The sequence below is a fragment of the Saccharomyces kudriavzevii genome (genome assembly GCF_947243775.1).
Source record: "Saccharomyces kudriavzevii IFO 1802 strain IFO1802 genome assembly, chromosome: 6".
In the NCBI taxonomy this organism is placed as follows: domain Eukaryota; kingdom Fungi; phylum Ascomycota; class Saccharomycetes; order Saccharomycetales; family Saccharomycetaceae; genus Saccharomyces; species Saccharomyces kudriavzevii.
In genome coordinates this window covers 51174-70703 of record NC_079277.1, presented here as the reverse complement: position 1 = coordinate 70703, position 19530 = coordinate 51174, and the positions used below count along the sequence as shown (strand labels likewise).

Sequence of the window (19530 nt, the reverse complement as noted above, 5' to 3'; positions counted from 1 at the left end):
CGATATTAATCGGATCTTGGCGGCTAAATGATGAAGATCCCACCACTCATCGTTTGTTAAATGGGAATAGTAGAGGCAGCGCATCTTGTTTATAATACTATATGGAACATGGAAAAAGTGAATCTTATCTGGGGGGTGGAGCGACCGGAAGAAGACATACGTTTTTGTGCCTAGTTCATGATGCATTGTTGAAGGAAGGGCCGGACTTTTTGAATGTAAGCATCAAACCCTCACCCTGACAAAAAATGTGGCTTTCTTTCTCTTGAAGAGGTCCTGTCTTTTTCCCTTTTTTGGCTTGTAGTTTTGCTGTATGATGTTGCGGTTCAGTTTCCTTACTTATTTGCCGTCCGTATTTATATATAAATTCTGCTCTCCGGGCGGTCCTTTTAGCCGCCGAAGTGAGCATTGAAAATCAAGAGCTTGAAAGGGTAAAGGTAGTTAAGATAGTATATATATATAAATTGAATTATATATTTCAATAAGGAATGGTATGAAATTTTTCGTGGATTAGTTTTTCTTATTTTTGATTAATTTTTTTTTTTTCTTGTTTATTTATTTGGTTCCAAAGTGCTCCAACCTCAGAGAAGAAGAAAAGGTAGAAAAAAGAGAGGGAAAAGCAACTGACTATTCAAAATTCTCGGTGATCGGTTCATCTTGGTTTTGTGGAGCACCGAAGTCACCATTTTCGTCTACTTCTTCATCATCTTCTACAGTAGCTTCTTGGTATTGCTGGTATTCGCTGACTAAATCATTCATATTGGACTCAGCTTCAGAGAATTCCAATTCGTCCATACCTTCACTAGTGTACCAATGCAAGAACGCCTTTCTCTTGAACATAGCAGAGAATTGATCACCGACTCTCTTGAACAGTTCTTGAATAGATGTAGAGTTAGCAATGAAAGTAGCAGCCATGTCCAAACCTTGAGGAGCAACGGAACACACTGCGGTTTGCACGTTGTTGGGGATCCATTCCACGAAATAGTCGGAGTTCTTGGATTGGACTTTATGCATTTCATCTTCCACTTCCTTGACGGAAACTTTACCCCTAAAGAAAGCCGCAACGGTCAAGTATCTACCGTTTCTTGGGTCGGCAGCGGCCATCATATTTTTGGAGTCGAACATTTGCTGTGTCAATTCAGGAACGGTCAAAGATCTAAACGATTGAGAACCAATTGCAGTCAAGGGGGCGTACCCAACCATGAAGAAATGTAAACGTGGGAATGGAACAAGATTGACTGCCAGTTTTCTCAAATCGGAGTTCAATTGACCGGGATAACGCAACGAAGTGGTCACACCCGACATAACGCTCGAGACCAAGTTGTTCAAATCACCATAAGAGGGTTGGTTCAACTTCAAAGTTCTTTGACAGATGTCATAAAGTGCTTCGTTATCGATACAGAAGGTTTCATCAGAGTGTTCTACTAGTTGGTGCACAGACAACGTAGCGTTGTAAGGTTCGACAACGGTGTCCGAGGTCTTTGGAGAAGGCAAGACAGAGAAAGTGGCCATCATTCGATCAGGAAACTCCTCTCTAATCTTCGAGATCAAAAGCGTACCCATACCGGAACCGGTACCACCACCAAGAGAATGCGTAATCTGGAAACCTTGCAGGGAGTCGCATCCTTCCGCCTCTCGTCTAATAACGTCCATAACGCTGTCCACAAGCTCAGCTCCTTCCGTGTAGTGACCCTTGGCCCACACGTTGCCCGCAGAACTTTGTCCAAAGATGTAATTGTCAGGCCTAAACAGATTCCCGATGGCGGAGTTGCGCACTGCGTCGATGGTCCCGGGCTCCAGATCCACGTTGATAGACCTTGGAACCCACTTCCCAGAAGACGCCTCGTTGAAGTAGACGTTCAGTCTCTCCTTCTGGATGTCGTCATGGCCGTGATATGTCCCGTTGAAATCTAAACCATGCTCACCACAGATGGTTTCCCAGAATGCAGCACCGATTTGGTTACCACACTGGCCCGTCGAAATATGAATAATTTCCCTCATTATACTGTTTTGTGGAGATGTTGCTTTTGTAGTTAGAATTGTCGCTGTGTAACTTCAATTGCCTCACCACTACCTTAGTTGATCTACCAAAGTTTTCGTGTTTGTTTTAGCTTTTGTTGTTTTTTCTGTTTTTTTCCTTTTTCCTTGTGGCGCCTCTAGGTCACTACGCACGTATTACGTGACCCGGTGCCGTTTTCCTGAATGTTACTGGTTTTTTTGGCCCATGGGGGGAGTTAAAGAGAAAGAACAGAAGCCAGAAGAATCCAGCGATTAAGCACACCAGTGTTGGGAAGATTTTTTTCTGTTGGGTCCAGGTTCGAGATAAGCAAACAAAGGAGCGCGAATATGAATAGCGAGTACGATTATCTTTTCAAACTGCTATTGATCGGGAATTCCGGTGTCGGGAAATCCTGTCTACTTTTGAGGTTTTCGGACGACACGTATACCAACGACTACATTTCCACAATCGGGGTGGACTTCAAGATCAAGACTGTGGAACTAGACGGCAAGACTGTGAAGCTGCAGATCTGGGATACTGCAGGCCAAGAACGTTTCCGTACCATCACGTCATCGTACTACCGTGGTTCGCACGGGATCATCATCGTGTATGATGTAACTGACCAAGAATCCTTCAACGGCGTGAAGATGTGGCTGCAAGAGATTGACCGGTACGCCACCTCAACAGTGTTGAAGCTGTTAGTGGGCAACAAGTGCGACTTGAAGGACAAGCGAGTCGTGGAGTATGACGTTGCCAAGGAATTCGCCGACGCAAATAAAATGCCGTTCTTGGAGACTAGTGCTCTGGACTCCACCAACGTCGAGGACGCGTTTTTGACCATGGCCAGACAGATCAAGGAGAGCATGTCACAACAGAACCTGAACGAAACCACCCAAAAGAAAGAGGACAAGGGCAACGTCAACCTGAAGGGTCAGAGTTTGACCAACACCGGTGGCGGCTGCTGCTGAAAAAGAACGCCTCTACTTTGCAGATTACATATAATATAATAACTAAATGAATAAGACACACGAGAATATAATGTCTATATATACAACTACAGTAACAATTACAAAAACAAGAACATCAATAAGAATGAAGGTCCGAGAATGCTACCCGCACGATCTCAAGCCCTAAGATACCCTACATATTCTCTTATCGGATTGTCTAAACCCCTCGAAATATTTAAGCTACCCTAAAATCTGCCCTATCTAAATTCTAAATTCCAGCCCTATGGTCACCCGGCGTTTACTTTCTTTTTTTTTTCTTTACCCGCCACGCGTTTTTTTCAGAATTTTTTCTTCCCTCTTCTTCTTGGATGAATAAATAAACGGTCTTGAAACCTAACTCGCCTCTCTCTCCTTTTTGGTATATTTTTGGTTTTTGCTTGATCTTTTCCTTCCCAATCTCTTGTTTAATATATATTCATTTATATCACGCTCTCTTTTTATCTTCCTTTTTTCCTCTCTCTCTTGTTCTATTCTTCATTCCAATTTCAACTCTAACCAAGAAGAAAAAGAAAAGGTCAATCTTTGTCAAAGAATAGGATCTTCTACTACATCAGCTTTTAGATTTTTCACACTTACTGCTTTTTTCTTCCCAAGATCAAAAATTTACTGAATTAACAATGGATTCTGGTATGTTCTAGCGCATCCACAGGTTTACTACTCCGCAAGAAGAATTGCACCACGCCAATGGCTCGAGAGTTTGTCTCTTATTTTTTTCTCTATTTTTCACTCTCCCATTACCTCCCATTTTGACTGATCTATTATTCACAACCATATTATTGGCATAAATAGGGGCTTGAAATTTGGAAAAAAAAAAAAACATTGAAAGTTTCTCGTGCCAAGTGATGTTATTTTTGCTACTTTTAATACATCTCAATACTAACAACCGTTGCTTTCTTATTATTGCTTTTCCGTACGTTCAGAAGTTGCTGCATTGGTCATTGACAATGGTTCTGGTATGTGTAAAGCCGGTTTTGCCGGTGATGACGCTCCTCGTGCTGTCTTCCCATCTATCGTCGGTAGACCAAGACACCAAGGTATCATGGTCGGTATGGGTCAAAAGGACTCCTATGTCGGTGATGAAGCCCAATCTAAGAGAGGTATCTTGACTTTACGTTACCCAATTGAACACGGTATCGTCACCAACTGGGACGACATGGAAAAGATCTGGCATCACACTTTCTACAACGAATTGAGAGTTGCCCCAGAAGAACACCCTGTTCTTTTGACCGAAGCTCCAATGAACCCTAAATCTAACAGAGAAAAGATGACCCAAATCATGTTTGAAACTTTCAACGTTCCAGCCTTCTACGTCTCCATCCAAGCCGTTTTGTCCTTGTACTCTTCCGGTAGAACTACTGGTATTGTTTTGGATTCCGGTGACGGTGTTACTCACGTTGTTCCAATTTATGCCGGTTTCTCCCTACCTCACGCCATCTTGAGAATCGATTTGGCCGGTAGAGATTTGACCGATTACTTGATGAAGATCTTAAGTGAACGTGGTTACTCTTTCTCCACCACTGCTGAAAGAGAAATTGTCCGTGACATCAAGGAAAAACTATGTTACGTCGCTTTGGACTTCGAACAAGAAATGCAAACCGCTGCTCAATCCTCCTCCATCGAAAAATCCTACGAACTACCAGATGGCCAAGTCATCACTATTGGTAACGAAAGATTCAGAGCCCCAGAAGCTTTGTTCCATCCTTCTGTCTTAGGTTTGGAATCTGCCGGTATCGACCAAACCACTTACAACTCCATCATGAAGTGTGATGTCGATGTCCGTAAGGAACTATACGGTAACATCGTCATGTCCGGTGGTACCACTATGTTCCCAGGTATCGCCGAAAGAATGCAAAAGGAAATCACCGCTTTGGCCCCATCTTCTATGAAGGTCAAGATCATCGCTCCTCCAGAAAGAAAATACTCCGTCTGGATTGGTGGTTCCATCTTGGCTTCTTTGACCACTTTCCAACAAATGTGGATCTCAAAACAAGAATACGACGAAAGTGGCCCATCTATCGTTCACCACAAATGTTTCTGATCTCCTCGGCCTTTGTGCGTGTATGTGTATGTATGTACCTCTCTCTCTATTTCTACTTTTAACCACCCACTCAACAAAATAAAAATAATAAAGTATTTTTAAGGAAAAAGTGTGTTTACTTCCAAGCACTCACTTTATTTACTTTTTGTACGTTTTCATTGATATAATGTGTTTTGTCCCCTCATCTCTTGAAAAAGTTCAAAAAAATTGAAAAAAGGAAATATATATGAATAACTATTATATATATATATATATATATATATATATAGTATTAATAAAATTTTTTTTATACATTGCATCTAGTATATCATATGATCATCTCCTCTTCGCTCTTCAATTGTATAGGCTTGTGCGATTCTACGCCTTCGGAAGATCTTGCGGAGTCCACATTGAAATTCAAATCTGGAGTTTTGATACTCTTTTCTTCATGCAAATTAGTGTTCTCTTTGTTTTCAAACTCAAAAAAATTATCAATGTCTTCCATGCTCATACCCTTTGTTTCTGGAAACCAAATTAAAACAATCAGAGATATTAGAAACGTTAGAGACCCGAATATTATAAAAGTGGTGCCTTTTAACATTTCAATCATTACAGGACATAAGAACGTTAATATGAAGTTGCCTAACCACCCAAATGTAACGCAAATGGCAAACCCTTTCACCTTCACTCGGGATGGCAACATTTCATTTGTGTAAATCCAGGGTATACTGGAGAGGCTCATGGCAAATATACCAACAATCAAAAAGCACAAAGTTAAAATCCACCCGCCGACAAATGGATTTTCTCCAATGGACCAAACTAGACTCTTATTTCCATCAATTGGCTTGGTATCTTGACCGTATTTGACAAAAAGTGCACCAATGGTAATTAACAGCCCACTAATGGGGAATCCGCCCAACAATGTGATTAGCTTCCTACTTGTGTAATCAATAAAGGTAATAGGCAACAAGCTCAAAACCATATTGATGAAGTATGGTATTGAACTTGTAAACAACTTCACGTTGCCGTCAAGCCCCACGATCTCACAAATATACGTGATATAACCAAGGATAATATTTATACCACTAAATTGAATCAATAATTGTAAAGTCATTCCGAGAATCAAGGGCTTCAATGAACCCCGAGGCAATTTTTTGCAGAAGTTTAAGTCATTGACTCCAATCCAGAAATCTCCTGCCAATTCAATCTTACTCATTTCAGGAACTGCATCTCTTGGCTGACTTTCATTGAATTTTTTGGCCAAGTTGTGCTGGATTTCTTGAGCTTTACTCATCTGTCCATGCAATACCAGCCAGTGGTATGATTCAGGTAAGGCACAACTAGCCACCCAAAATACTATTCCGGGGATGATTCCTACGCACCATGCCACACGGAACGCGAAGTGAGAATCCCAGAGACTCAATGCAATGCACAGATAATGCATAACAAGAATTCCGATGGTTAAACACAATTGAATATAACTCATGGTGCTTCCGCGTTTGTCGCGAGGAATAACTTCATTTGCATATGAAGCTACTAAAATGGAAAAATTTCCCAGAATCATGCCCTTGACCACACGACAAATCAACAAACCTAATAAGTTCCAGATGCAAAAATTCAACAAGGTAACGATATTCCAAACTATAATTCCCATTTGAAACTGATAAATTCTGCTAAATTTATCATTCATCACACAGTAAATAAGACACCCAAGGATACCGCCCAGGGGTGTGGCACCCATAAGTAAACCTTGTTGTAACGGTGTTGGGTACCTAAAATACTCGTTAAATGTCTTATTTGTCAGAAAAGTTGCCAAAGATGGAACTTCAAGACCCATTAGAAATCCTACAAGTGTTAATATTGCCGTAATTTTAGAAACTTCATAGGTTTTCGCAATTTTAACCACGGGCATCTTGGGGAGTCTCCAAATAAAAGCGTTCATGGCTTTCATGGTATTCAATATTCTTGTAATAATGAGCATCTCCAGTATTTTTCTCTTTCTACTCTTTTTTTCCTCTCTCCATTTTCTCTTCATTTATTATTATGTTTTTTTTTTGTGACGTTTAATCGGAGCGTCAGAAAGTCTGACGCAGCGACGAAATGAAAGGGAAGAAAAGCAATGTACTTACATGATTACATAGTGAACTTTATATAGAAAACAAATGAACAAAGGAAAAATCCAAACAGTAAGCAGTATTTACAGTACTAGAATTTTCTTAACGCGGCAGATTATCAATATGAATATAGGCTTCTTTCATTTTCTCTTATATGTTTCTTGTTTAATTAGTTGTGGGGACCTCTACGTCATTTGCGGCCAATATTTCCCTTAATGTGTGGTACACTTTCTCATCGTTTGGGATAACTTCACCAATACCATATTGAGCAATAGAAAATAGCCCCCAAACGCCGATAATAGTGGAAACAATTAATGCTAAATATCCCTCAGTAGTAAATCCCTTGGGTAATGGTTTTGGTTGTCTTGGCAATCCATTTAGGTCAAACCAATCGTTTGAATGACCTGCAGCATTACCAGTGACTGGGATACGAGCTCCTTTACAAATATCTAGATAGTTTTCGTTGAACGTTTCTCTTTCCTGCAATACCGTAGGGGCCTCAATGAAGACTGAGGCTAGACCTTGCTGTAAGTGCCAATCAACATGACAATGGAAATACCAAACACCGGGATTGTCTGCTCTAAATCTAAGCACCACATGGCCGCTGGGCTCTAGAACTACAGTGTCTCTCAGCATGGGCCTCTCAGGGAACGGTTGTAGTGGTGCGGATTCGTCATAAGGGACGGTCATCCGATCTTGTTCAGATTCATCATAGTTCTCACCGACATGGAAGCCCGGTGATTTTTGGACTATTTGAAAATTATGACCGTGCAAATGGAATGGGTGTCTACCAGAATCATAATTGTTCAGCACAACTTCTATGATATCATTGTGGTTCAAGAACTGTGCGTTGATGTTATCACCATAAATTCTAGAATCAGTGACAAGCTTCCCCGAGGTCAGCAACGTGGTCAAAGTGGGGACCTTTGGTGTCACATAAGTAATATTGTTGAAAAATGCATACTTCACGCCATCACCCAAATTCAGCATTCTAACATCCATGACGATTTGGTGATCATAGTGAGTAAGTAAATGTCTTTCAATCAAAGGTTCTAAATAAAAATCATTTGTGGCACGATCCAAATCACAGTCTTCAATATTCAATGCACGTGCGTTCGGTAAAGAGTGACCGTATCTCATTTGGATAGTCTGGTTAAGTTGTAGCTCCGATGGAATAGCGTCGAGCATTGTTTCATCCATTATTTGCATCATGGCGTAGTTTCTTGTGGGCATCTTATTTTTAGCCTTAATTAACACACTCATTCTTTGCCCCGCAGAAAGGTAAATCGAGTCAGTAACATTTGGCTTAACGTAAATCCCATCTACCTCCACTACAGTCATTTCATGGTCCTCCAGAAATATGTACTGGGATACAAACAACCCTGTGTTCAAGAACCTGAAGAGATATGTTTCACCAGGTGTGAAATCTAAAGTTACATTCATGGTATTGTTAAAAAGGATGTTTTGAGGAATAGGCTCAGCACCAGTGGGGTTATATCTGGATAGAAATTCTTTAGTCACGGCCTTATAATCTTCATGATAATGGTCTGCTAAAGTGATTATTCGTTCATGATCATACTCGAAGGGCTCTTCAGGATCGTGGATGATAAAAGCACCCCTCATACCATCACCATATTGGGCGCCCATATGTGCATGGTACCAAAATGTCCCCACTTGTTCAGGAACAGTGAAGTTGTACAGATATGTCTGCCCGGGGACGATAGGACATTGTGTTACCATGGAGGGGCCGTCCATTTGAAGTTGGTTCCCCAAACTGGTATTCTGGAAAAGACCATGGAAATGTAGGGAGGTTGCAGTGTCATCTTGAAAGCCGTTAGTCAAATAAAGCTCAACACGGTCTCCTTTTTCCACATGTATGTCTGGAAGAGGCCATTCGCCGTTGAAACCAATCATCTTCTTTTCATGCAAACCATCGGGATTAGCCCTCACCCAGGAAGCGGTATAGTTTAGCGTGTGTGTCTTTGCCACAGCAACACTAGCTGTCAGCACAAACCACACCAATGAGCACAACAACATCATCTCTTTTCCTCGTCTGTATGGTCCTTTATTCTTCTTCTCGGCGCCTACTTTTCTACTTTGTATTTTCTGTGATCTTAAATATACAAATATATATATCAGAAGATTTTGTAGCGAAACAGGGTGCAAACTGAATATATAAGCCACAAAGTGGTAAAAGAGAGAAATAAAAGTGTTTAGATAAAATCCGCTGCCTTATCATGACATTGTTTATCCTTGAAGAGTTTTCTACAAAGAATACGAACGATAATAACCTTTATCAAAGGGGAATCTACCGGAAATCAATCCATCGGCATCGTTATAGCCTTTGGACATCAAATCAATGGCCGGGGAGTAATCATCTTCGTAATACTTGAAAGACCCTCTAATTGTAATCTCTCTAGAATGGAATATCGCCGAGAGGAATCTCCACGTTTCTATCCGAGGGATGTATGTGAATTTGCATGACAGCCCCATTGCTCTTGACACATTCCGATGCGTTATCAACACACAACATCCATTAGCCCTTCTATTTGCTGGTCGCAGCTGTGTCTGGTAGAGTCGATAAATCCGGTACCGTCACATGGTCTCTTCTTAGGCCATGTGTGGTAATGACTACCTTATTGGTTCAAAGCTCTCTAAGCACTGCACCAACCAGTACACTGATGGGTTCAACGTCAATAAGTGTGGCACGGTCACCACTGCATGAACATCAAACATAGCGGTTCAATCAGAGCACCTTGTCAAAAGTCAACTGCGCTGGCAATCTGTAGTCCTGGTCCATGTTCACAACGAACTCTCCACTAAAGGTACCGGCACAAGGAGGTGTCAAGCCGAGCTGTATGCGGTAATGGCCTGAACTGGAACTCCTTGGTATACCCGTTAGAGTATGAAGGTTCTACACTTCCTGCATCATCAACTTCACATCGGTTTGGAGGTACTGAATCGCAGATCTCGATGATTACACCCCCGGATTCGTGGCCTACAATCTTAGGTTTCTGAAGTCAATTCTCACCGATTCGCCATCTGTGTAATAGGGAACATCTGATTAGCAGATCCCTCCAGCCTTCGTCTGCACTTTCACCTGGTAAAACGCTGTGATCTTGAGTTTGGGAACTTCTTGAACTTCCGCTTCTTCATTTCTACATGTCACATAGCCCTCTGCGCTGTTAACTGTAGGTAGGCCAGTGCAACGAACCACTTCAATCGCTCGTGTTACTCATAATGAAATGCTTGCTCTATATCTTGGTTTAAGGATATCGCGTGCCGCTGCATCAGGTGGTTTCTTGTCCTTGCATTTTTTCCTAATGCATCTTAAGAATTATGATAGAACACTTAATTATCCCCCTATCAGAGAGAAGGGTGAAGAAGAGAAGTACAGGCAAAGATTAGTGGTGATGTCGGATGTAGACAATTGGGAGCCAGTATCCGATGGTGAAAATACTACTGATTCAGTGCAGCAATTGGGCCCTCCCTTTGAGCATGTAAGTGACGATGACAACGCTGGCGGTGGTGAAGATGAGTCACTAGAAGACGTGCCACTAAACTCAGATAGCAGTGACGCCCGCAAGAATTTGGTAGTGATTACGAATCCAAGTACCGCTGATGAACAGACTACTGAAATCAAACACGATCAGTCCAGGACGTCTTCGACGTCCTCGTTCTTCAGTGGAATGATCTCTTCGTTTAAGTCCAACGCACAATCTCCACTTTCTAGATCTAGTACACCAACTTCACCAGTGTCTCAACCGAACATCATATCCCATAGGAGAGAGCCCTCCATAGGTTCCAAGAGAAAGTCAAGCCGTCGCATCAGTAATGCTACAATCGCGGAAGTAGATTCTCCCTTACAGCAAGTGGAAAAGCCTGATGAAGTCAAGACAAGGCGCACCCCTTCTCAGATGAAGGAGGACAATTACGATCGCAGGCGGTTTGTGGAGGAACGATACATGGACACACCTTATCACTATGCATCCGAACAAAGAAACAGAGACTTCCACGAGGCATTCAAGTCCGTGCCTAAGGATGATAGACTACTGGATGATTTTAACTGTGGACTCAATAGAGAATTGCTTTACCAGGGGAAACTATACATCACAGAAAAACATCTCTGCTTTAATTCCAATATTCTTGGTTGGATCGCTAAAGTGCTGATTGCCTTCGAAGATATCACATATATGGAGAAGACTTCGGCTGCTGGATTATTCCCCAGCGCCATATCCATTGAAACACAGATGGGCAAAACTCTCTTTAACGGCTTTATATCCAGAGACAGCGCATTCGGCTTGATGAAAGAAGTGTGGTCAAGAACGTTGTTACAGAAGGACATGGTCAGTGAAGTCGCCAACAGCGACAAGTCAGGCAACGGTAAGAAAATTGATGATGCGATAAACTCTATCGATGAGGAAAACAATGAAAAGGGTACTAATGATAATGAGACTAATGATGACGACAATAACAATGATTATACCAATGAAACCACCCCTAAGAGCACGAGTTCCTCTTTGGATAGAGAAAAAGAAAAAGCATACAATCTGCGTGACAGTTCATCATACCAGTATGATGGTCCACTATACCATCACTCGACAAGCTTTCCAGCCGAACCGATGGCCAGCAATGAATTTGTCCTCAAGGAATTACCATTCAACTGTGCACCTGGCATACTCTTCGAGATCATGTTCAACTCGGAGCAGAACGAATTCCTTTTGGATTTTCTACGAGGCCAAGAGGGATCACAAATCACCAAAATTCCAGATTTCACGAGCATTGATGGATCTCTCATTCCTTTGAAAAGAGAGTATTCATACGAAAAGGCGTTGCACTTCCCTGCAGGTCCCAAGTCCACGACGTGCTATGTTGCTGAAGTAATAAATAGGAAGGATCCGGACACATACTATGAAGTCATCAGTAGTATACGCACGCCAAACGTGCCCAGCGGTGGCAGTTTTTCGACTAAGACAAGATACTTAATCCGTTGGAACGACGAAATAACGTGTTTGCTACGAGTGTCCTTTTGGGTAGAATGGACTGGCTCCAGTTGGATAAAGGGCATGGTCGAAAACGGCTGCAAAAATGGTCAATTAGAAGCTGCACAGTTGATGGAACGTATTCTTGCCAAGTTTGTCAAGGACAATGTCGAAGAATGTCAAATTACTATCAGCAAAGAGAAAGAGGAGCAAGAGGTAGAACAACTGGAAGAAAAATCCGGGGAAACTGCGCTCGTACAAACAACAGAAGTCGTTGCTGCAACGCCTATTGTTGCAGAGTCTCAAGGTCTGAAGGTCACCACGGAAACATGGTTGTTTTTATACTTGATCGTTATACTTTTGCTACTGTTGAACCTGTTCTATATACGTTCAATTGCGACTTGCTTACGCCAACTGGTGAAGCTGCAATTGGCGCAATTGAAATAGTGATGTGTATTTTTCTTTATACCAGTATGTATCATTTCTATAGGGCAATAGTAGCAACTAACAATAAAGGGCGAAATAAGCCGATTTCAGTGGCAAATTACAATTTTTTTCTGAAACAGAGTACACATCGAGAAAAGCATCCAACAAGAGGCTTTCAAGATGAAATTAAGAGTAGTCGGGCCAGGAATTAACCAGGTCGTTACTTTGAAGCAGGATGCAACAGTCAATGACCTCATTGAATATGTCGGTATAGATGTTAAGACGTTGAGGTTCGGATACCCCCCTCAAAGAATTAGTTTGCAAGAGGACGATGTTGCCCTAAGACAAACCCAGCTAGACGAGCTGGGAATTAACTCTGGTGAAAAAATCACATTAGAGCTTTCCCAAAGCAGTGAAAGTTTCAGTATGCCGCCACCACAACCAAAACCAAGGAGAGTGCTAAAAAGCACTGAAATGTCCATCGGTGGCAATGGGGAGGACGTTCTATCGGTCCATCCTGTTCCCGACGACAACTCATGTCTCTTCCATGCTATTGCCTACAATATCTTCAAACAAGATGACGTTCGTGCTCTTAGAGAGATGGTCTCGAAGGAGATTCTTAAGAACCCCAACAAATTTAATGACGCCATTTTGGATAAAGCTAACAAAGAATACGCGCAATGGATATTGAAAATGGAGTCCTGGGGTGGGGCCATCGAGATCGGTATCATATCAGATGCACTTGCAGTAGCTATTTATGTAGTGGATATTGATGCCATCAAGATTGAAAAGTTCAACGAGGAGAAGTTCGACAACTATATCTTGATACTGTTCAATGGAATCCACTACGACGTCCTAATCATGAACGAATTCAAAACCGTCTTTGACAAGAAAAACCAACCAGAATCGGATAATGTTCTTACGGCAGCTTTGCAACTGGCCTCCAATTTAAAGCAAACTGGCTACTCTTTCAACACTCACAAGGCCCAAATCAAGTGCAACACCTGCAGAATGACTTTCGTGGGCGAGAGAGAAGTCGCTAGGCACGCTGAATCGACGGGACACGTTGATTTTGGACAGAATAAATAATGAAATATACTTTTGGCGTTTATCGGTATACTCGTCATGGTACACGAAAAGTGCATGATGAATTCTTTTTGTCGTTGATGAAAAAAAAAACTGGAATATATTAAAAAGTATCGTTTTTACGTGTTCTTTCTACCATTCCCTTCCAGCTTACTTTGTTTAGTTCTTTTTCGCAATGCATAAAGTTCTTTGACGAAAAGAAAATCGATAACTGCGTCTGCTACTTCTTTCTCCCTTCAAAGCACCTGCTATTATAACACAAATAATGAGTACCTCTGAATTCGCTTACAAGGAAAAGCCGGAAACCCTGGTTTTATTTGATGTTGATGGCACTTTAACCCCAGCAAGATTGACCATTTCCGAAGAAGTCAGAAGCACTTTGGCCAAATTGAGAAACAAGTGTTGTATCGGTTTTGTCGGTGGCTCTGATTTGAGCAAACAATTAGAACAGTTAGGTCCAAACGTCTTGGACGAGTTTGACTATTCTTTTTCCGAAAATGGTCTTACCGCCTACAGATTAGGTAAGGAACTAGCTTCCCAATCTTTCATTAACTGGCTCGGTGAAGAAAAATACAATAAATTGGCCGTTTTCATTTTGAGGTATCTATCTGAAATTGATTTGCCAAAGAGAAGAGGCACTTTCTTGGAATTCAGAAACGGTATGATCAACGTTTCCCCAATCGGTAGAAACGCCTCCACCGAAGAGAGAAACGAATTCGAAAGGTACGACAAAGAACATCAAATCAGAGCTAAGTTCGTTGAAGCTTTGAGGAAAGAATTCCCCGACTACGGTTTGACGTTTTCCATTGGTGGTCAGATCTCCTTCGACGTCTTCCCAGCTGGTTGGGACAAAACCTACTGTTTGCAACACGTTGAAAAAGACGGTTTCAACGAAATTCATTTCTTTGGTGACAAGACTATGGTCGGTGGTAACGATTACGAAATCTTTGCTGACGAAAGAACTATCGGACATTCAGTTCAATCTCCAAATGACACTGTCAGAATCTTGACTGAACTCTTCGACCTATAACATCTCAGAGTTGCTATATGATTCGTTACTTTTGTTTTTTGTTATTTGATTCTTTTATCCTTATATAAATAATTATACTCTTACTACATTATCGAATGTGTACCGTTACTAAACTGTTTTTTTACCAAACGTAAATACACTCTTTGAGTGTGGTGGAGTCCCTTTTTTCCACTTACCGCTGCTATGTCAACAATCTCATGTATGCTAATACAAGTGCAAACGTACCTGTACAGACTCCTATCAACCATTGCATGACCTGCGTCTTTACAGAATCAATTTGCATCTTCATATTGGTCACTTCTTGCTCGATTTTGGTGTCGATTTCTTTTATTTGCAAATCATGATGACTGCTTTCTTCCCTAATTCTACCTTTCTCCAATGACAGATCCAGTTTGAACCCTGCGTTGGTCTTTGTGATTTCTTCTCTTAATTTGTTTCTCAATTTCTCCAAATCATTTTTCACACTCTCATATTCGTTCTGAATATTATGAAACTCACTTCTATCAGCACTTAACAGCTGATCTCTTAATTTGGCAAAATCAACACGCTGTTGGTAACTGAGTTGTGTTAATTTTTCCCTCTTTGCCAAATCCTGTGAAACATGCTTCACCCCTCCTCTGATAGCTTCTGTCATTATTTTCACTACTGTTGTAGCTTGATCCTCTTGAAATTTACCATTTTTAATCAGCAAGTCTTTGAAGTGGTTTGTATCAGGAATATGAACGGTTTCGAAGTCGCTACTTAAACGAAAGGGAGTTTTCTGGAAGTGACGTTTTGCGGGCAATCTAATGATACGTTTAAACATTATCTTTCCACCGCCGTTTTGCTTCAACTTTCTCACTCACCTAAAATGACTAATTGTAGATCTCAAAATCCGATGTTCCTTTTTTATACTTCCTTTTTCTTGATGTTTCCATGGTTATAAGGTAGGAACTGCATATCCGATCAAAAGAGAGACTGAAAGTATTGGCCATGGCAAAAGTAAACGGTGAACACTTTTCATTCTATACAAAATTTTATACTAATCTATATTATTTAAATCTCTAGTTTTTTGAATTTTGTCTCTTCAATTCGTGAAAAATTTGTTTCTTGTGTGTCAGCAGGTCGTAGAAGATCTTGAAACCAACTTCATTATCATCCGTGATCTTTGATTGAATAATGCAATTGGCAAACTCCTGTGAAATGGAGACGGTGAACTCGTCTGCTACTTCTTTGCCATCTTGGCCCATCTTCAAAATCTTAATTAGTCTGTAAAAGTGAGTAGTTATGGTATCCAGTGTGGCTATATGAGGTTTGCTTAGTGAAGACAATGTGGTATAAAGACCTCTTATTCTCTTGGTATCAAAGTCTTCTTCGCTTCCTCCGTTTTGTTGATCCTCGGAAGGTAAGGTGGAATTCTCCCCTACAGCATCAATTAGCGGGGGATAATCAAGGTAAAGCACCCGAAGAATATCTGACACGTCATTAGGAATCAGTGGATCTGGCAATTCTAATAAATAAATCTTCACAACGCTTGCAATGGTGCTTGGTTCCAACTTCGATTTAGTCAGTATATCAAAGATTTCGCCTTCATTGTGGAATTGCTGCTTGTTTAGTAGATTTCGCAGTTGATGTGTTAGACTCAGTTTCACGGAATCAGTCCAAATCGATGTTCTGACTTTGTCATTAGGCAAGTCTGGGTATATCTTGTCCATATACGAAAAAATCGAAGAGATTATTAAGGGGACAATTTTTTTATCTAGTCTACAGCGGGTCTCTAAATCAACACCAAAGTTTTGAAATGAGCCAGGGTTGTAGTAATTATTATAAACAATCGCTTGAGGCTTAAAGCTGCCCGTCTTATACTTGGCCAAAAGTTGTAAAAGGTCTGCCGTAGGGTCGATATCATTTTCCAAAATGAGCATTTTATCAATGCATAGTTTCAGTGAAGAAATCTTGTTGCCTAAAGTAGAGCAAAAATCCAATGTGGCTTTCTTGATCGCATTCAATCTATCAGATTCACACTTTTCCATGAAAGACAAGTGATCGATCAGTAGCTCCTCTACAGAGCATCTTAAGGCATCCATCTTGAAACATTCCTGATAATACTTCTTATCAGACGCTGTAAGTGCGTCCATCATTCTAAAAAGAGTCTTTTCACTATCCGAGATATGAGGTGCCTGCATTTTTGCGGCCCCATGGTCATTACCAATCTTGGCTTGAATTGCTTCCTTTGCTGACGAGCCATCCCAGTTGTTGAACCGAGATATTAGCGATTCACCGGCAACGAGGTCCTCCGAACCGGGCATTGGTACATTTGCAAACATATACGCCGTGTTTTTCCATTGATACTGGAATTTCTTAGAATTGACAAAATTATTACCAACACCATTGCAATATTTCAGAAACCCCAGATTCAACAAATCTTGACCGAATGTTTCAGCTTGGTCGGTATCCTTCAATGACATGTGATCCAGCAGAAATTTGGTTATTTGGCCTCCATTATTGGTGTTGCTTAGGGAATAACTTATAAGAGGCAGCTTATAGTCCGACTTGGGCAGCTTGGTCAATAGTAGATGGAGGGTCTCCTTCATTGTCTTGTAATCGAAGTCTATTCCTGCTATTTTGCTGAAAAATCGATGATCTTTTTCCCTGGCCACGTCTTCCTCATACTTATTTTGTACTTCTAGTGACTTCATTGCATTAGTGAGTTCGTCCTCATTGAAGTTGCTCCTTTTGAATTCTTCTAACTGTCTGCATTTATTGAAATATTCCTTTTCCAGCTTACTTACGTACTTCTTAGACTTCCTGAAATTATTTACATTCGTCAATAAAGTCTTCTCAGAGTACTGAATCCTTTCTCTATGTTCAACACACCATTTGCTGAACGGCTGCAACACCAAACTTTCTATGTTCGACGCTATTGTCAAATGATGCGTCCCTTCCTGAGACATTTCTTGTAAAATTCCTCTCAGAGCCCTTGAGACGGTCACACCTTCCTGCTCGTCCTCCTGCACTACCTTCAGGTTGTCCATACCAGCTTCTATACCAAACAACTGCCTCCCATGACTGACTTCAAACTGCATTCTTGACGCAAATAACTGAATGAATAAGTCGCATTGCTCACAGCCATGGTATAGCGTGTCGAAAAGCACCTCTAGACCGGAGACAAGGTCCTCAGACCAAAAATAATCACAGAATGATAGCATGCTCACTTTCTGATATGCAATACCATCTATAAAACAGTGGAAAATTATATTGTTTCATAGTATCTTAATCTCAATATACTATTGTCATCTTTATTATGATGTGATGTCATTATCCACGAGGCGCGAATTTCTGAACATTTTTGGAAACGTTTCTGATCTTTCCAATAGAAAAGGCCTTAGGTTGGTATCATATCAGACTTTTATATCGGTTAAACCTGCTAAAGAGTTAGCTTTAGCGAATCTGCATTAATAGCGATGATAATGGCTCTTAGAAGCACGGTGCTGCTGACCCTTTTCACCATTCTTGCGGCATGGACAGGATTGTTAGAGGCTCATCCTTTGGGAGACACTTCAGATGCATCCAAGTTGAACTCGGATTATTCCCTTTCTGATCTGGTCAACTTGCGTAAGGTACCTAGTAATTGGCAAACTGGCGAGCAGGCTTCCCTGGAAGAAGGCAGAATTGTGCTGACCTCCCGTCAAAATTCCAAGGGTTCCCTTTGGTTGAAGCAAGGGTTTAATCTGAAAGATTCTTTCACCATGGAGTGGACTTTCAGAAGCGTCGGCTACTCCGGTAAGACTGATGGCGGTATATCGTTTTGGTTCGTTCAAGATTCTAGCATACCACGTGATAAGCAACTGTACAATGGTCCAGCTAAATACGATGGTTTACAGTTATTGGTTGATAATAATGGTCCATTGGGCCCAACCCTTCGTGGTCAACTAAATGATGGTCAAAAGCCCGTAGAAAAAGTGAATATTTATGAAGAAAGTTTTGCCTCTTGTTTGATGGGCTATCAGGACTCCTCTGTTCCTTCTACGATTAGAGTGACTTATGATATGGATGACAACAACCTATTGAAAGTGCAAGTGGACAATAAAATCTGTTTCCAAACCAGGAAGATTCACTTCCCCACTGGAACATACCGTATTGGTGTCAGCGCTGAAAATGGTGCAGTGGACAACAATGCAGAATCATTTGAGGTATTTAAGATGCAGTTGTTCAACGGCGTCATTGAAGATTCTTTGATTCCCAACGTCAATGCAATGGGCCAACCAAAAATGATCACAAAATATGTCGATAAAGAGACTGGAAAAGAACAGTTGATCGAAAAGACAGCATTTGACGCCGAGAAAGACAAAATTTCAAACTACGAATTGTATAAAAAATTGGACAGAGTAGAGGGCAAAATTTTGGCCAACGATATCAACGCCTTAGGGGCAAAGTTGGATGGCATCATAAAAGTCCAACAAGAACTGCTATCGTTTGTGAAAACCTCAACCGTACCACGTTCCACTAAGGAGGCCGCTGACAACGAAAAAGGTACTTCCTCTGATAATGCAATCGCTCAAGATAGAGAAAAATTTAAAGATTTCTTATCGCTCAACGCAAAATTAGATAAAATGCTGGTAGACCAAGAAAAATATAGGGAAGCTGCAAAAATTCACGGCCAAGACGGTCCCCAGGTCGACGAAATCGCTAGAAAATTGATGATTTGGTTGCTGCCATTGATTTTCATCATGTTAATTATGGCCTACTATACATTTAGAATTAGACAAGAGATTATTAAGACCAAACTACTATGATTTTTGACAATTCTATACTAAAACTAATCGTGCACATGCATTCCCTATACAAAATGTATATATGTAAAGATACGTATGCGTATATGAAATAACGAAC

General features: G+C 41.0%; 11 protein-coding genes across 11 annotated transcripts; 6 read left to right on the top strand and 5 right to left on the bottom strand.

Annotated features, from left to right (window-relative positions):
• Positions 1–624: 624 nt before the first annotated feature.
• TUB2 (beta-tubulin) lies at positions 625–1998 on the bottom strand (the record flags this gene model as incomplete). Its single annotated transcript, XM_056227639.1, has 1 exon — positions 625–1998. One exon carries the CDS (start codon positions 1996–1998, stop codon positions 625–627), a length of 1374 nt encoding a protein of 457 aa, XP_056087440.1.
• Positions 1999–2343: 345 nt separating this feature from the next.
• On the top strand, positions 2344–2964 carry YPT1 (Rab family GTPase YPT1; the record flags this gene model as incomplete). Its single annotated transcript, XM_056227638.1, has 1 exon — positions 2344–2964. The coding sequence occupies one exon, from the start codon at positions 2344–2346 to the stop codon at positions 2962–2964; it is 621 nt and encodes a 206-aa protein (XP_056087439.1).
• Positions 2965–3620: 656 nt separating this feature from the next.
• On the top strand, positions 3621–5041 carry ACT1 (actin; the record flags this gene model as incomplete). Its single annotated transcript, XM_056227636.1, has 2 exons — positions 3621–3630; positions 3924–5041. The coding sequence occupies 2 exons, from the start codon at positions 3621–3623 to the stop codon at positions 5039–5041; spliced, it is 1128 nt and encodes a 375-aa protein (XP_056087438.1).
• Positions 5042–5348: 307 nt separating this feature from the next.
• SKDI06G0250 (uncharacterized protein) lies at positions 5349–6971 on the bottom strand (the record flags this gene model as incomplete). The annotated part of the gene is made up of 1 exon (XM_056227635.1): positions 5349–6971. The coding sequence occupies one exon, from the start codon at positions 6969–6971 to the stop codon at positions 5349–5351; it is 1623 nt and encodes a 540-aa protein (XP_056087437.1).
• Positions 6972–7299: 328 nt separating this feature from the next.
• On the bottom strand, positions 7300–9171 carry FET5 (ferroxidase FET5; the record flags this gene model as incomplete). The annotated part of the gene is made up of 1 exon (XM_056227634.1): positions 7300–9171. The coding sequence occupies one exon, from the start codon at positions 9169–9171 to the stop codon at positions 7300–7302; it is 1872 nt and encodes a 623-aa protein (XP_056087436.1).
• A 1376-nt stretch (positions 9172–10547) lies between these two features.
• Positions 10548–12563, top strand: LAM5 (Lam5p; the record flags this gene model as incomplete). Its single annotated transcript, XM_056227633.1, has 1 exon — positions 10548–12563. The coding sequence occupies one exon, from the start codon at positions 10548–10550 to the stop codon at positions 12561–12563; it is 2016 nt and encodes a 671-aa protein (XP_056087435.1).
• Positions 12564–12722: 159 nt separating this feature from the next.
• Positions 12723–13631, top strand: OTU1 (ubiquitin-specific protease OTU1; the record flags this gene model as incomplete). The annotated part of the gene is made up of 1 exon (XM_056227632.1): positions 12723–13631. The coding sequence occupies one exon, from the start codon at positions 12723–12725 to the stop codon at positions 13629–13631; it is 909 nt and encodes a 302-aa protein (XP_056087434.1).
• Positions 13632–13893: 262 nt separating this feature from the next.
• SEC53 (phosphomannomutase SEC53) lies at positions 13894–14658 on the top strand (the record flags this gene model as incomplete). Its single annotated transcript, XM_056227631.1, has 1 exon — positions 13894–14658. The coding sequence occupies one exon, from the start codon at positions 13894–13896 to the stop codon at positions 14656–14658; it is 765 nt and encodes a 254-aa protein (XP_056087433.1).
• A 181-nt stretch (positions 14659–14839) lies between these two features.
• FMP32 (Fmp32p) lies at positions 14840–15463 on the bottom strand (the record flags this gene model as incomplete). Its single annotated transcript, XM_056227630.1, has 1 exon — positions 14840–15463. One exon carries the CDS (start codon positions 15461–15463, stop codon positions 14840–14842), a length of 624 nt encoding a protein of 207 aa, XP_056087432.1.
• A 238-nt stretch (positions 15464–15701) lies between these two features.
• Positions 15702–17846, bottom strand: RGD2 (GTPase-activating protein RGD2; the record flags this gene model as incomplete). Its single annotated transcript, XM_056227629.1, has 1 exon — positions 15702–17846. One exon carries the CDS (start codon positions 17844–17846, stop codon positions 15702–15704), a length of 2145 nt encoding a protein of 714 aa, XP_056087431.1.
• A 255-nt stretch (positions 17847–18101) lies between these two features.
• Positions 18102–19433, top strand: EMP47 (Emp47p; the record flags this gene model as incomplete). The annotated part of the gene is made up of 1 exon (XM_056227628.1): positions 18102–19433. The coding sequence occupies one exon, from the start codon at positions 18102–18104 to the stop codon at positions 19431–19433; it is 1332 nt and encodes a 443-aa protein (XP_056087430.1).
• Positions 19434–19530: the final 97 nt, after the last annotated feature.